This window comes from Lepidochelys olivacea (genome assembly GCF_965140295.1).
Source record: "Lepidochelys olivacea isolate rLepOli2 genome assembly, chromosome: 15".
Lineage (NCBI taxonomy): Eukaryota > Metazoa > Chordata > Testudines > Cheloniidae > Lepidochelys > Lepidochelys olivacea.
In genome coordinates, this window is record NC_140425.1 from 27619055 (window position 1) to 27634873 (window position 15819).

Genomic DNA, 15819 nt, shown 5'->3' on the forward strand with positions numbered 1-15819 from the left:
CATTTATTAACATTGCACATCATACATTTTTAATCACAAATACTTAAAAATATCTTTATGGAAATAATTGTTTAATGCTTTAATTTAGGATTGTATTTAGATCATATCTTGTGACTATGTCTCAATATCTGCTTCTGGAGTTCTAAATGGTTCAAATGATGAGCTTTCTGTCACTTTCCTTAAGAGATAATTAGATCATCTAATACAACACCATATTTATATTCATCTGTGTTTCTGCTTAGGTTTTTCTGCTGATCACATGTAAACACCTGACAAAGTCCCCATAAACTCCCTTTTCTTTAATCTTAAGAAACTAGATTGCTTGCAGAGACTTTTGATGAGGCATGAAGTAGATTTATTTTTTGAATAAATGCCAGACTCATCTGTATCACGTTAAAAGCTGGACCAAGAAAAATATTTTGGCTGAAGACTGTATTTTTAATTTGCTTTTTCAAAGGATTGCAATAGAATTTAAAATCCCTATTCTTGAACCTAGTGAGCATGTCATTGACGTGCTCAGTTTGATACAAAGTGTTGAATCACCATCTTCTCCAGGGATTCCTTGGTGAAAAATACAGCACTTTACTATAAAGGAAAACGGTATAGAAACATGCCCAGATGCCCAGAATTTCTAAACCACTGAGATGAACGTCTCCCTGGAAGTTTGAATCTGTGGAGTACAAATACTTTCTAATAGAGCTTTGCATTCATTAAATGCCTACCATTGGAGAATGTATGTATCTAGGCACTGATAATGGTCCCTATCACCATAATATCAGAGCATCACTCATTTATTTAAATAGAAAACAATGTCTCCCTTCCCAATCTGTAGAAGTATCGTGATTAGTTTATATGTGGTTGTGTGTGAGAATACCTCATTAAGGAAAAACCAAATCAAAGAAATGGGTTCCACACTTAAGGCTGAGCAGCTGTGAGGCCTGTCAATATTTTAACTACGTAAGCCTGAGTGTATAGTACCAGCTGAGCACAGTTTCTAGGTTTGTTTTTTTACATCAACAGGTATAATTTACTCTCAGTCTGTGGGGTTGTTCTCAGTTTGGTAAAATAAAGCCATAAATTTATCTGGTTGTTGATCTGCCCTCTGCTTTCAAACAAGGAATCTGTCTAAGATGGTGATAGCAAGAGCAGGCTTGCAGGGAAAGTCCAAAGGGGGACAAATCTGGTAATGGTGGGGTGAATCTCAGGAGCAAATCATCTGTGTCTGGGGGAGAGTGCAACCCCCTCAAGTCTTCTGCGGGGGTGGCATCATTGCAGGGAGAAGGGAGAACTGCACTTCAAAAAGAAAAATAATCTAGGTAGTGGTTGGTGTCTGGTTAAGGATTGCACAGAGTGGTCCAAACAGGAACAAATAACAGCAGGGTAACAAAACATTGCTAGAAAATTGAAATCGTTTCTACAAAACCTGGTCTCAAACAATACCCTGAAGATGTGCCATTTCTGCATTGGTTTTAAGTGAGTAATGTCTTCAAAGAACATGTTTGTTCTCTTGCTAAGTAAAAGAGAAAGTGCCATTGATGTATCTTCCCCCTTTGGGTTTCTATTAGAACAAATGAAACATTCAGGCAGGGATTTAGGCCCTGATCTGGCACTGGGAGTCTCACAAGTGGGGCTTTGCATCCACAGTGGTGCCAGCTCTCATGATTTTATCATGAGGCTCATGATACTTGGTGTTTTTCTTAATACCCCAGCTCCTGGAGTTAAGTGACTGTAAGAATCCCAACTTCCATTTTTTAAAAAGTAAGTTTCTAACCATCATGATGGTGGAGAAAAGCTGAACCTTCTGAGCTCAAAACCCAAAAGGAAAACAAAAGCACTAAATGTTATTTTTAAAAAATCATGATTTTTGAGTCAATCTCATGATTTTGGGGTGCGACTTTTTGCTTCTATTTGGAGCTGATGCAGGACTGGGGCCCCAGTCTATACATGTCTGTACTTTGAATTCAGCAATCAGCAGCCAGGAACCAACTTAGCTGCACAGTGCAAACCTTAGTGCAGACAAGGAGAGTTGTGCTTTGCACTGGTGGAGCTGCCCTCTCTGAATCTCTCTTTAAAATGTTGTGGGCTCAGTTCACTCCCAGGCTTGCAGGCCCCTGGTAATAACAAATCCATCTGGAGCAGCGCAAGCAGAGCTCAGGGGTCTGAAGCCTGTTCATTTCAGTGATGTTACATCGGGGAAGAATTTGGTCCATTGCATTTAGAATGTGAGAATCTTGCCAGAGCCCCTTCCAGGAGCCGAGTCGCTGTGAACTCAGGATGATTTTTATTTGCCAAGGCCAGCAGATAGGAAGGTGCGGGTGACAAAATTCTGATGGTGACTCCAAGGGAAAATTGGTCTCTGTTAAAAGCATCCTCCCCTAGGTGTATGTTGGGCACATACAGGGTCTCTACCCATAAAGGCTCAGGTGTCTCTTTAGTGCTCTGACTCCCTCTGCTGGCCAGCTCTTGCCCTCCGCCCAGTCACTTCCTGCTTACAGCAGCCCTGGGTGGGACAGGAAGCGCTGCCTCTTTTGCAAGCCCTGCATTGCTGGCTCGAGCAGCTTCCTGCTCTGTCTCCTGTGAAACTGAACCGTCGCCACCAAAGATGCCGGTAAGGGAAAGGGGCGCGTGCAGTTCTGCAATGCACCGGCTTCTGGTGTTGGCTTCTGTTGCAACCTGCTGCCCACTGAGAACAGGCAGTGGCTCTGGGTTGCTGCTAGCCAGGGAAGGGCAGGAAAGTGCTATGCGGATGCTAGGCCGCGGGGTGATAAATTGCTTCTTCCCCCTTCGCAGTCTGCAGCCCAGTGCGGTTTAAAGGAATCGGGTCGATTATTAAATGTAACAACATGTCTGGGTTTCTGTCGCTGTGTAGAAATAGGAAGAAGCTGAGTGAAACTGTAGCGGCTGCTGGGGGAAGTGTCACCTCGACTGGAAAAAAAGGGAAACTTCCTTTTATGGCAATAGTCAGTGACATTGAAAACCCCACAGCACTAATAATGGTCAGTGCAAAGGATTTTGCTTCATATAGGCTTGTGGATGCAAAATCACTTGGTTGTGATTCTACAATTAGATTGAGTGGTCAGGCCCTTGTTGATTTAAGTGGGGCCTCTCTGCGGAGGAAGGGGTCTTCTGTGCTCGGAGAGCCAGTAGCACCATTGAGGCCTTTATATTGCAACTTCGCCCCAGTTTAGCTTGTGTAACTTTCTTTACACAGCATTCTTAAGACTGAAAGAATTGTTGTCTTGGGACTGTTGTCTTGCATCACTTAGCATCATACTGAAATAGAGTAGGAATATATGATCATTGCCCTCACTCAAGCCCCCTCCCCCATCCCCCCCAGTCCACTACAAAACCTAGGGACCATGTGAGCCTTTCCAGTGACTAAAACTCTTTTAAAAATTAAGAAAAAAAACTCTTGTTTCATAAGATAGGGAAATTATAAGTGAAAATTTATTTTTATATTAAAATATTTAAAAACCCTACAACAAAGCAACAACCCCCCCGCAGCACCGGGGTTTTAGAGAATCTTAAACATATTTTAAGTGCATGTATATTTTGGAATAAGCCTCCTTTATACAGCATTGGCTCATATTGCAATTGTCAAGAAAAAGCTTATGCACCAAAGTATAATATGACTCTTAAGGTGTGTGCATTGACACTTTTTTGGAAAGTATCCACTGTTTAAGCTTCACTGGGAGTGGAAATAGAGAAGGATCTGAGCATTTTTACCACCAAGTCATTTAGACCTGCTCTGAGTTAGACAACATGGTGATGAAACACAACCATGCACCTGGTCTACATTATAGCATTCACCATTATTGCCCCTGGTGAGACTATGCCTATGGCAGTTCCATGGTATGAGCTTTTCCCCCCCAGAACGTTCCTTAGGCCTGATTAGCTAGGTGAGAAAATAGCACTGGACTTACGCAAGGTATGGCTGCTGGATCATTGTTAACTGGATAAACTGCGCAGCCGTCGTTTGGAGGAGATGTGCGGGAAGTTTGTGTAACTTTGTTCTTTCAGGGGAGAAAAATGCCTATTTTCTTTTTATCGCTCACAATCAGCCTTCCTCTTTGTTGCAGGCTTATCACTCCACTTTAATGGACTCTGATATCAAGTTAATTGGGAACATGGCTTTGTTACCCATTAGAAGTCAGTTCAAAGGACCAGCTCCAAGGGAAAGTAGGTTCCCAACGCTCTTTAAAAGCACTGTTTCCATATTCACATTTATTTATTTATTTTATTTTGCAGTCCATTCAAAGCCAGTCTAAAATGCAGCATTAGGCATCTCTTTGATGGATGTTTCACATTGGTGATCTGGAGATGGTTAGAGGACTGTTGTATAAACATTATATAACTGAGACTTTTGAATAGTTTGTGTGTGTCCAGTTTTCAGAGTGAGGAGAAAAGGGACAGATTAGAAACAGGGGCACTTCCTGGTGATGGAGGAAAATGGCTCTCAGATGATTGTTGATGCAGTTGCATTGGGGTTTGCTTTTCCCAGATAAATAGCATAGCACAGCACAAGGAAAATTTACCTTTCCTCATCCAAGCTTCTGAATGCCTCTTCAGGAAGAGGAATCCTCTGATCCAATTTTTATGATGTGTCTCTCTCAATTGCTGTGTAAAAACAGCCTGTTAAGCTGATTTCAAACTCTACTCAATACTGTCTTGTGAAATTCTCCCCTTTCTGTAACTCTCGTACAAACTTATTTGTAGCTTTATTGCTTCTGAATTGTGTTTTTTCTTTTCACTCCATCTTGGTTTCCCCTCCTTCTGCCTCTGGGAGTTGCTTTATCCAGCTCCAAATAATATTCTGTCTCTAGCCCTTGCTTCTGTTAGGCATTTTATCATCTTGGGTCTTCATATGTCACTTGCAATCAAAGACACCAGTCCTGTAATTGTATCCACATGCATGCATGTGGAGCCCCATTGATTTTAATTAGCCTCCCAATAGGTGCAAAGGTCTGCCTACACAGACCCGATGGGGGTCTTAGTGTGTAAGCTTTTTGAAGCAGGGACCATATTTTCATATGCGTTTACACAACATCTAGTGGAATGGAGCCATTATTGTTAATTGTGTTTATTACAGTAGTGTCTAGGAACCAGCCAAGATCAGGGTCCCATAGTGCTAGACACAAACACTGAATCCACAGTCCCAAGAGCTTGCAGTCTAAGCAGACAGGACAGATGAAGGGCAGGGGAAAGGGGTATAACACGCAAGAAGAGTGAACAACGTGATGTGATCAAACATTTGCCCTGATCTTGACTGGGGCTTCCAGGTGTTACCATAATAAATAATAATGTGGTATCTTCCTGGTGTTACCTTCAATGGTGAACACATTTGATTTGTTTTCTCTTTAATGCCTCCAGAGTGCATAAGCTTATAACCACTAAGGAAACCTTGTTGTAGTTTTAATTACATTCCATAATTCTCTTGGTTTTTTGTTTTTTTTTAAATTAAGCCTAAATTCACTATTTTCAGGCTAGTTCCTGCTGCATCATGCAGCCATCAAGATTCAGAACTGTGGGTTGTGGGTTTCAGTAGGTTTTAAAATGGTGGTGGGGCATTACCTAGAGCCTGTTATAATAATTGCATACTGCTTCCATATTTTTCCTCCTGTAAAGTCTTTCACAATGTCTCATGACCACCTGGCAGCATTACAACATTTGAATTTGAAATGGGAAAACATTCAATTCAGGTTTCAGAGTAGCAGCTATGTTAGTCTGTATCCGCAAAAAGAAAAGGAGTACTTGTGGCACCTTAGAGACTAACAAATTTATTTGAGTGTAAGCTTTTGTTTTTGAGCATAAGCTACAGCTCACTTCAACGGATGCATGTCGATTCAGATGATTTTACAGCTCTATTAGGGAAGCCCAGAGCCTGCTGAATGTAATGTTATGAGATCATTTGCTCTGTGCATTTTTAAAGAGGAAAGTGAGGGTTTTTTTTTTTTTAATTTTCTGTTGTATTTCAGAGGAGTTTATTTTTCCAGAACTCGTCTCAAAAGGCATTTTAATGACAACAGAACCCTCGTTATTTCCCACTAATGACTGGGAGACCTATTGAGAATCACTGGATTATTGTCCATAATGGAGTGAGCCATTATGATTGTAAAAATATCAAAACTGCTTGATTGTAAAATTTATTTTGACAAGTGTATAGCTTGAATTCATTGATACTTCATCTTATAGTAAGTGTCTTGTACTACATGCTGCTGTGTGCAAGTAATGAGGCCGTGGTCATATGGAATATTACCACAGCACTTACTTTCCTATTAAATCTTTGCTGGGAAGTGGCACGAAACCACTGTGGCTTTGTTTTTTGTAAGAATGATTGTTTTTGCAAATGAGTGAAATGAAAGATAGTGGTATTATTTGCTGTAGGTCTCAGCAAATATTGCTCATCTGTTTCCATCTTTAATGGCTAGTGATATTTAAGCGCTGCCTAATTTTCCCGTTTCCTACCTTTCTTGCTAGCAAAGGACACAGATATTATAGATGAAGCCATCTACTACTTCAAAGCAAATGTCTTCTTCAAGAATTATGAAATTAAGGTAAGAAATGATGATTTAAGATATTAAAACTCTGTGCACAGAATAGTTATTGGAGTCTGGTACCCTGTCGAAATGTAGAACTACTTCACGGCAATAAGCTTAAAGTTTCTGAGAATTTGTATATTTTGTATGTAGTATATAATGAAAGAAACCGTTTTTCTAGTTAAAACTATTTTTTAAGTAAGGGAAATGTCTCCTGTACTGTCAATGCCTCTCTTTTGTGAGAAGCCATAGGCTGAACATGTGATCGTTTTTACAGCTGCTGACAAATGGCTGTGGCTTCTGCTTCCTTTTATTTTGCAGAATGAGGCTGACAGAACCTTGATCTACATAACTCTCTACATTTCCGAATGCTTAAAAAAGCTGCAAAAGGTAATAAAATGTAGTTGAATTTAAGCTGAAGGAAGAAAATACAATAAATGGCAACAAAAATGTGCCAGTTTTGCTGATTTGCCAAGGCAGTGTGGAAACCCAGATAGGCAAAAATGGTGTTGTTTAGAACATAATGCTTCAAAGCACTGTACAACTTGGGCCCTCACACCCTATCTCTGAAGCAGTTAAGTTTTAACCTCTCTGTAAAAAGGGGTAAGTGACGTGCCCAAGGTCATAGTGAGAGAGCGGCAGGAATTCCTGACACCCAGCGCTGTGCTCCTCTTACTGTTCCCAGGCCCTCCGTCCCCCAGTACTGTTGATAATTCTTGGGTCTGTAATATTCTCACCTGGACAGTATGTTTATAGCAGGGCCTGCCAGCACTGCTATGGTTTTAGCTCCTGTCAGCATTTCCATTGTAAACCTTATTTTATTTTTTTAAAATTCTTTCCTCACTCCCTTTTTCCGGCATGTAGCCAGGATGAAAGGCAGCATGAAGTACTGTATAATCTTCATCTTTCTGGCCTCTCTGCTTCTTGCCTCTTTCTGTCCCTCCCCACCTATCCAAATACCACTGTTAGTCATCAGCCTCTACCAGCTTTTCCATCATCTGCTCCCCACCCACTCCTCAAATCTGAAAGCACCCAATTCAAGATCACCGTAATCTTTCCCTTACCTAAATCTCTAGGCTCTTTAACTTTCTCTTCCTACTGCGTGTCCCATTTGACCTTTGATTATATCTATGCACAATACCAATGAAGCTGGTGGGGGTTCTGCATTCATGTCTGAAGAAGAATTTGGCTACTTTATTACATTTTAAGGCTTGTCTATGCACACAAGTTGTACTGTTTTAACTATACTGCTACAGCTAAAGGGGTTCAAACCGCCAAGTGTGGACCCAGGTATACAGGTATAAGAGTGCTTACTCCAGTATAGCCGGTCCTATACAGGAAGGGAAATAAGCTATACTGGTGTAAGGCACCTTTATCCCAGTATAACTGTGTCCACACTAGGGGTTTACTCCTGAGGGCATTCTGCACCAAAAAATAAAAATTCTGCGCATATTTTAAAATATTTTAAAATTCTGCAAATTTTATTTGTCAAATAAATGTGGGGGCTCCAGCATGGTACTGGGGCGCACAGGCCACTGGCTGCACAGAAGTAGGAGATCACTCTGTAGCTCCCCACCTGGGACATGGCTCAGCAGTGAGGCTGCACCCAACCCTGACAGCGCAAGGACTGGGCCTGCCCCAGAAACACTCCAGGGCCCTGCCCCTCCATGCCAGGTGCACCAGGTGTGTGCAGACAGGCTCAGCCTGGCAGGATCCAAGTGTGGGGGCATCCATGTGTGGGTTGAGAGGGTTCTGTGTGGGGCAATCTGGGTACGGGAGGTGATCTGGATGCACAGGGGCATGTTGTGGGGGTTCTGGGTGCAACAGTTATGGGACTCTGCAGGGGGGTCCAGGTGAAAGTGTTTGGGGCTCAGTGGGGCAAGGTCTGGGTGTCGGGGGGATAGAGCTTGGCAAGGGGGTCTAGGTGTGGGTGGTTCAGTGGGGGGTCCAGATGTTGGGGGAGTGGGGCTCAGTGGGGTGGGGATCCAGGTGCAACTGGTTGGGGCTCAGTAGGGTGGGGATCCAGGTGCAACTGGTTGGGGCTCAGTGGGGTGGGGATTCGGGTGTGGGTGGCTCGTCGGGATAGTCCAGGTGCAGAGGGAGTGGGGCTTGGCGGGGGGAGGTTCTGGGTGTGTGAGGCTCAGCAGAAGGGTCTGGGTATGAGGGGGTCTGGCTGCAAAGGGGTTGGGGGGATTGGGAAACAGCTCCCCATACAGTGATCCCTCCACCGGTAGCTGAAGAGCGATGGGTGGGGTGTTTGCAGAGCTTCCTGCAGCCTGGGGAGAATTCTGGGGGTGGGTCTGACCCAGTCCTAGATGCTGTGCAGGGGAAGAGGAAGTCCTGTCCAGCCCAGCCAGGACTTGCAGCTGAGCCTGGCGCAGGGTAGGAGCCACCAGCTGGGTCTTCCCCAGTCTCACCTCCTGCCCCACAGTGATTTACCTCTCTGCCAGCTGCCCTGGGCACCCAAAACATACTGCTAGGGAAGGTTGTATTACTGCTTTTGTGGCTTCCCTTTGCTTCCCCATCAGAAAATCATTTTTCTGTGGGGAAGCAAAGAAATCTGTGGGGGACATGAATTCTGTGCATGCGCAGTGCAGCAGAATTCCCCAAGGAGTAGGGGTTGTACAGGTATAACTATGTTAGTGTTTAAAACAAAACACAAAAAAACCCAAACCCCCTCACCAAAAACTGCAGGTGGATCAATCATCAGTCCCAACTGCCAGAGCCACAGATATTCCAGAAAGCCTCTTTATATAGAAGCAAATGTACAGGGGCTCAATACTCTATAAAGACCTTTCTCATTTAATTAGATACAGAAGGACTCCTCAGTACTTTCTCCTACCAGGGAAGCCCTGATATGTATCAATATAACATTTTGGCTGCACCAGCTTGTGTGTGTTTTGTTTTTGTTTTGTGATTGATTTCTCTTGTTTGGTTCTTCCAGTGTAATTCGAAAGGCCAAGGAGAGAAGGAAATGTACACGTTAGGAATCACTAACTTCCCAATCCCTGGCGAGCCGGGCTTTCCACTCAATGCCCTCTATGCCAAACCTGGCAACAAACAGGAGGACGGTAAGAATAAAAGTAGCCAAAAGTGTCTCTTAAAGCCATGCTTTGGCCTGCAGTTCACAGCCTGGATTAATTTTGTGGCTAAGGCCAGAAAAATTACTATGTAAAACAGCACCTTCTTAATTGATGGTTCTGCCTCCTGTGTGTATCTGGATTCAAATCTGCTGACTTTAGAAACAAAAATAGGCTGTGTCTACTTTTCACTTCTACTAGCTCTGTAGAGCCAACAGAGCTAAGAAGGAGGGAGCTGGACCCTCTTCTAGCTCTATCAACGGTGAATAGCTAGCTTAGTTTCATTTATAGGGCCAAATTCTGCTCTTATGCTTGTACGCAGTGTTGTTGTAGCCATGTTGGTCCCAGGATATTAGAGCGACAAGACGGGTGAGGTAATATCTTCTATTGGACCAACATCTTTTAGTGAGAGAGACAAGCTTTCAAACTTAAAAAGAGCTGTTCTTCAGGTCTGGGTAATCTTGAAAGCTTGTCTCTCTCACCAACAGAAGTTGGTCCAATAAAAGATATTACCTCACCGACCTTGTGACAGAAGGAGGAAGACCTCCCTTGTGACCTTATGCTTGGACAGTCCCACAGAAGATCATAGACATGCAGAGGTGTAATTGCAGGCTGGACATAACCTGTAAAATCTTTACTGCTAATGCATGAACCAGAAAGATCCCAGGTTGAGTTACCTTTTTCACTTGTAAATTGAGCAAATTTACTCTTGCAGTCACGGAGTGACTATAAATGTGGAAATCCACAATGCTCCTTTCTATGCATTTTGATTCTAACACAGCTAAGCAAAGCAGAAGAGCAATAATTGGTAGCGTTCAGATTATAGCTAAAGAAACGCTTACAGAGATCTCATATGTGATCTTCAATTAAAATTGTAATGGAAACTTATTAACAACAGAAAAGCAAGGTGCAATCATACTACTGCGTTGACTTTTGAAGGCAGATGTTTTCCTAGAATACTGACATGAGTTCCAATGCATAGAAATGTTCTCAATTCTCTCAAACTGAGCAGTTAAAACCATTTGAGGAATAATAATACATGGCACTTCTGTAACACCTTCATCTGAGGATCTCAAAGCACTTTCCAGACACTAATGAATTAAGTCTCCCAACAGTCCTTTGAATAGGTAAATACTGTTATCCCATTTTGTGGCAGAGGAAAAACCGAGCAAGAGGGAGGCTAAGGGTGGGATCCACAAAGGTTCTTAGGCATCTAAAACTCCCATTTTTAGGCACCGCTGCAATCCATAAAACTCCCAGTTGGCTGCCACCAAGCCTCGTAGGTCCCTAAACTCAGCACCTAAGGGTGCATCTGCTCTATCAACTTACATCAGTATAACTGTGTCGCTCAGAGGTGTGAAAAATCCACACCCCCCGAGCAACAGTTATACCGACCTAACCCCATGTGTAGAAAGCGCTGTGTTCACTGCCTCCCGTTGACATAGCTAGCACCTCCTATGCAGAGATGAGAAGCTCTTCTTTTGGTGTAGTAGCATCTTCACTGAAGCGGTACAGCTGTGCCACTGCAGCGTTTTAAGTGTAGACCTGCCCTAAGTGGGGGTTTTTTCTTTTTCTTTTTCTCCAGCCAGACACATTACTGCCTCATGATAGGCATCCGGACACCACAGACCCAGAGCGATTCACCAACTGGGAAAGACAGGCGTTCGGCTGCCTGTGTCTGATATGGGGGCCCCATCTGGTAGGCAGCCTCTGAGCACCAGTACCGGATCAGGCCCCCCAGGCGAGTTCAAACAAAATACCTGAGGTTGGGGGAGGAGAAGGAGGAAGACCTCCCTTATAACCTTTGGCCTAGTGGAGCGGGTACTCACCCAGGATGTGGTTGAAGTCTCTCCTCTTTCTGAGGGGGAGAAGGAATTTGAACAGGGACCTGCCACCTTTCAGATGAGCGTTCTAACCACTAGAATAAAAGTTATAGGGAAAGTTTCTGCCCCCCCCCCTTGTCTTGTTTTGGGTCCTCCATGCAGCGTAGGTGACCAAGTGCCTATCTTCCACTGGTTTGTGGATCGCTAGCAGACCTAGGTACTACCCTGCATCCCAGACTTAGGCACCTGAGAGAGAGGCAGGGTTTAGCCCACACCTTTCAGGTCAGTATCTCCCATTGGCTAGCTTAGATGGCTCCCTGCCTAGCATGGTGGCTGTTGTGGATCACATTTGTTAAGACTCCTTTCTCTGACCATTCACTGTAGAGGAGGCTAGGCGCCTAACGCGGGCTTTTTGGATTGCAGTGTTGTTCCTGTGGTTTTCTAGGCACCTGAAAGTTAGGCATCACAGCGCTCAGTGTTACAACACCTAAGTACCTTTGTGGATCCCACCCTAAGTGATTTGCCTAAGGTCACACAGTGAGACAGTTGGCTGGATAGAATCTGACCTGGTTCTAACCCTGTGTATTTCACTCTGTATTGGTATGTGCTCTGTTTTAGAGGTGATGAGGGCCTACTTGCAACAGCTGAGACAAGAAACAGGTCTTAGGCTTTGCGAAAAGGTGTTTGATCCCCAAAGTGACAAGCCTAGCAAGGTAAGATGCCGTCCTCAATGACTGGGTGATTATTTATCCCAATTACAGGCTGTTTTTCTTTTCTGATTGGTGGATGCTTGAGGCATGCTCCTTCTTAAAAATGTTAACTCCAGAAATAATGTAGTAAATCGTGTCAAACATGGCTTGGTTTGCTATTTAAAAGGTGTGTCAGGTGTAGACCAAGGAGTTGAAAGGATAGCTATGGAATGCGGTAGGGCAACAAAGGGGAAAAAGGAAAAACAACAGGGAGAGATGGGGGAGAACCTGTTAAGCAAGAATCCTGAGACTTAAAGGGATAGTGGAATAGTGAAAAGCGATTTAGACAAACATCTGTAATGTGATATGGCAGCAAGTGCCATTTAGGTTGCATAGGTAGAGGCATCCTGTTAAAGAGCAGGGCTGTAACAGTCCCCACTTGTTGGTCCAATCCTATGAAGTCATGAGCACCTCCTGGGAGCTGAGAACCCTCAATTCCTTGCACTGAATTCAGCAGGCATTTAGAATACTCAGCATCATTCAAGTTGGGTCTGATATGATCACTCCTATTTGGGAAAGCCCTTTGCTACAGATATGAGTAGCAAAAATATCTAATTGATACATCAGTTCCTGACTGGCTAGGTAGACATTTGCACATAAGTAAGAGTAACTTTACAATGATTAAGCCAATTTATTTTTTAGAATTATTGCCTACAAGTCACTGAGGACTCAGCTACATACCATATCCACAGTCTTGAGTTCATCTGCTTTTGAGTCAAGTGCAAGAGAATAAATTTTTAAAGTAGATATTGTGTGGGTTTTTTTATGTTCACTTAATTCAGAAGTGACTGAAATGACTTCTTAAATGTTTGTAAAAAAAGTTGGACTGAGATCAAGAATGAGACCCTTAATCAGTTTGTTTTTTTATAACCAATGGAAAATAAAAGCTTAGATCGGAATGATCACCTCAGCCTTAACTATGAGTCTGGTACTGCAACCTTATTCTACAGTGTCTTGACTTAATCCACACTTTGGGTCTAATCCTGCCTTTCCTGCACACCTAAAATTCCAGTCGAAGCCAGTGGAGAAAATTGGATGTGCAACTAATGCAGGATCAGGTCCATTACATCTGAGTTGGTTTTAAATCCTATTTTGTTTTGCCTCAAATGTCTTACCTGGAAATTGCTACAGTATATCTTCTGATCCCACTGTATTTCTTTCCCTCAGTGGTGGATCTGCTTCGTGAAGAGGCAGTTCATGAATAAGAGTCTGTCAGGACCTGGGCAATGAAGAGGCAATGAGATACAGTCACAATGTTAAGCATTTTGCAGCAAGATGTATAAATATTCTGCCTTTGTTTCATATACATTTTATACCAAGGAAGAATAAGTGCTTATGAGGAAAAGCTGTCAATCTGCGGGGGAAGATGGAACAGAAAGCCATTTGAATACTGTACACAAATGATGTTAAGCTGGTGCTTAATAAAAAATTATTTCTAACATGCTGTTTCAGATCAATGCTGCTTTATTTATTGGTGGGTACGTATAAAATAAGATTTGACTTAAGCCTAAAGAGAGATGTGTAATGGAGCATCTAAGTACTCTACTGGATAGAGTACTGATATCTTTGTCCCTGGACAATAGGCCACTCATGTTGTATTGTAAAGCACAGTAAAATTCACTGTATCAATAAACTTAGCTTACATTTCAAGTGGTAACTGCTTTATCTCTTATGTATGTAGATAGCTTTAACAAAAATCAACACTTTATTTATATAGTAGTGCCTAGAGACCCAAATGGAGACGGGGGCTCCATTATGCTAGGCACTGTACAGACTCATAGTCAGAAATGTTCTCTGGCCTGAAAAGCTCACAATGTAAATAGACGAGACACCTATGGGGTAAGAGGGGAAAGAAGCACAGGTGGGTGAAGTGACTTGCCCAAGGTCATGTAGGAAGTCCGTAGTGGAGCAGGAAGTAGAATCCCAGGGTGAAATCCTGACTCCAGGGAATGAGGCCAGAATGTCACCCTGCATTCTAGTCCAGTACCTTAGGCACCAGTCCATGCTACTTCTCACTCTAGAATGCCAGCCTTGCATTGAGAAGTCTCTCTTCTTGATTGGAAACAAAATTAAAGATGCATGGGGCCTGATCCTGAAGTTTGTTCAGGCTACACTCCCTTTAATGAGACTTTTGCCTAAGTAAAAACGATAATATGTTGCTAGAATGATTACTGTGTCTATAATATCACCCTGTGGAACAAGGTGTAATTCTAATATGGACTGCAAGCTGTCACAGTGACTAGAAAGGTGCATTATAGTAACTGGTGATATAGATGTGGAATTCGATTTGATGTTAAAGGGACATTTTACATGGCAGCCACGTGTTGTGTGTCTCTCTCAGTTCCCCTCTCCTCTTCAATATACACATGCCCCTTCCTCCATCTCTGCTGGAATGCCCCACATCTGGCAGGGCTGCAGGAAATCCCCTCCACCCTCAAAGGATCTCCTCTTTGCCACCAGGGTGCTGCTGTGGCAAAAGAATTGCAGGTCTCTAAGCTTAGCATGGGGTATCTGGGTGGTGGGGAGGAGTTGGCTGGCTGACTACATTTGGTATCCTACTGGAAGGAACAGGGAGGGGCAGAGAAGGGGGGACAGGTTATGGAAGGGTGAGGGAACAGCACAAGGAGCTGAATGGTTGGGACACATGCATAGGTTGGAAAGGGAATTTGGAAGGGGACAGGGAGAGCTAATGAGAAACAGGAGCACAGTAGAGGAGTCTGCTTCACGATCTCCTGACGCTCCTACCCCCTCACACCACCCTAGGTTCAATTCAGTATCCTTGGCTCTCCTCTGCCCTCTCACTGTTTCTGAGGGCTAGAGTGGAGTGCATAAGTTCCTGGTTTGACTGTGTACATGTGGAACATGAGGGGAAATAGACTTGTTCACACTAGGTGCAGGGGTTCTCAAACTGGATCAGGACCTCAAAGTGGGGTCGCCAAGGCTGGTGTTGGCCCTGGGCCCCAGGGAGGAGCGTTGCCCCCCAAACTGCGAGCCTTAAGCAGGCATGGAAGTTGCCCCCCTCTCCCCCCCCATGCATGACCCCATTGGTCTGACTGGAGCTGCCCCACCCCGAAATATGAAAGTAAAACCTGAAGCTGTGCAAAACTTAGCTGCTCTGCCTAGAAGGTAGGTCAGGCCCAACAATTTAGTTGGAAGGAGAGAAGAAGAGATGTTCTGAATATTTATTTAAAAAGAGCCAACAAACAAACAGTTTTTAAACCTATAGCTTGAGGAGCAAAGCCTTAATAGGGACTCAGCAGCCTCTCAGCATTAATCCTAAATCTCATCCTGATTGATGAGACTGTTCATCTAAGGACTGCAGGATCAAACCCATACTGTATAAAGGGAAGAAATACAAAAACTTGAAAATACTGTTGTTAGAATATTATGAAAAGCATGCTTCATTTTAAAAGAAAGAAACCGTTTATATTTTTTGGAGTACCATCTGAGATGCCTGCACCTAATTTGTTCTCCTACAGAACTGTCCTTTTCTTATGTGGTAACATCGCACTTACTTCCCCCATACATTGAGTAAAATGAACATGTTACTTTAACAACTTCTTCATCTCCAAGTGTAGCATACATTAATCCTGCATTCCTTACAGAGCCGGCTCGTTGACTTCAGAGGGAG

General features: G+C 43.4%; 1 protein-coding gene across 1 annotated transcript; it reads left to right on the top strand.

Moving 5' to 3' along the window:
• Positions 1-2471: 2471 nt before the first annotated feature.
• On the top strand, positions 2472-13629 carry ARPC3 (actin related protein 2/3 complex subunit 3). The gene is made up of 7 exons (XM_084649051.1): positions 2472-2608; positions 4080-4179; positions 6478-6554; positions 6858-6926; positions 9481-9607; positions 12058-12152; positions 13356-13629. The coding sequence occupies exons 1-7, from the start codon at positions 2603-2605 to the stop codon at positions 13416-13418; spliced, it is 537 nt and encodes a 178-aa protein (XP_084505177.1). The 5' UTR covers positions 2472-2602; the 3' UTR covers positions 13419-13629.
• Positions 13630-15819: the final 2190 nt, after the last annotated feature.

Bases quoted from the DNA above. Each gene is read 5' to 3' on its own strand.
- ARPC3 (XM_084649051.1), top strand. The intron at 6,555-6,857 runs GTAAGAAATGAT...TTTATTTTGCAG, and splicing joins TCAAGAATTATGAAATTAAG to AATGAGGCTGACAGAACCTT. The intron at 6,927-9,480 runs GTAATAAAATGT...TGGTTCTTCCAG, and splicing joins GCTTAAAAAAGCTGCAAAAG to TGTAATTCGAAAGGCCAAGG.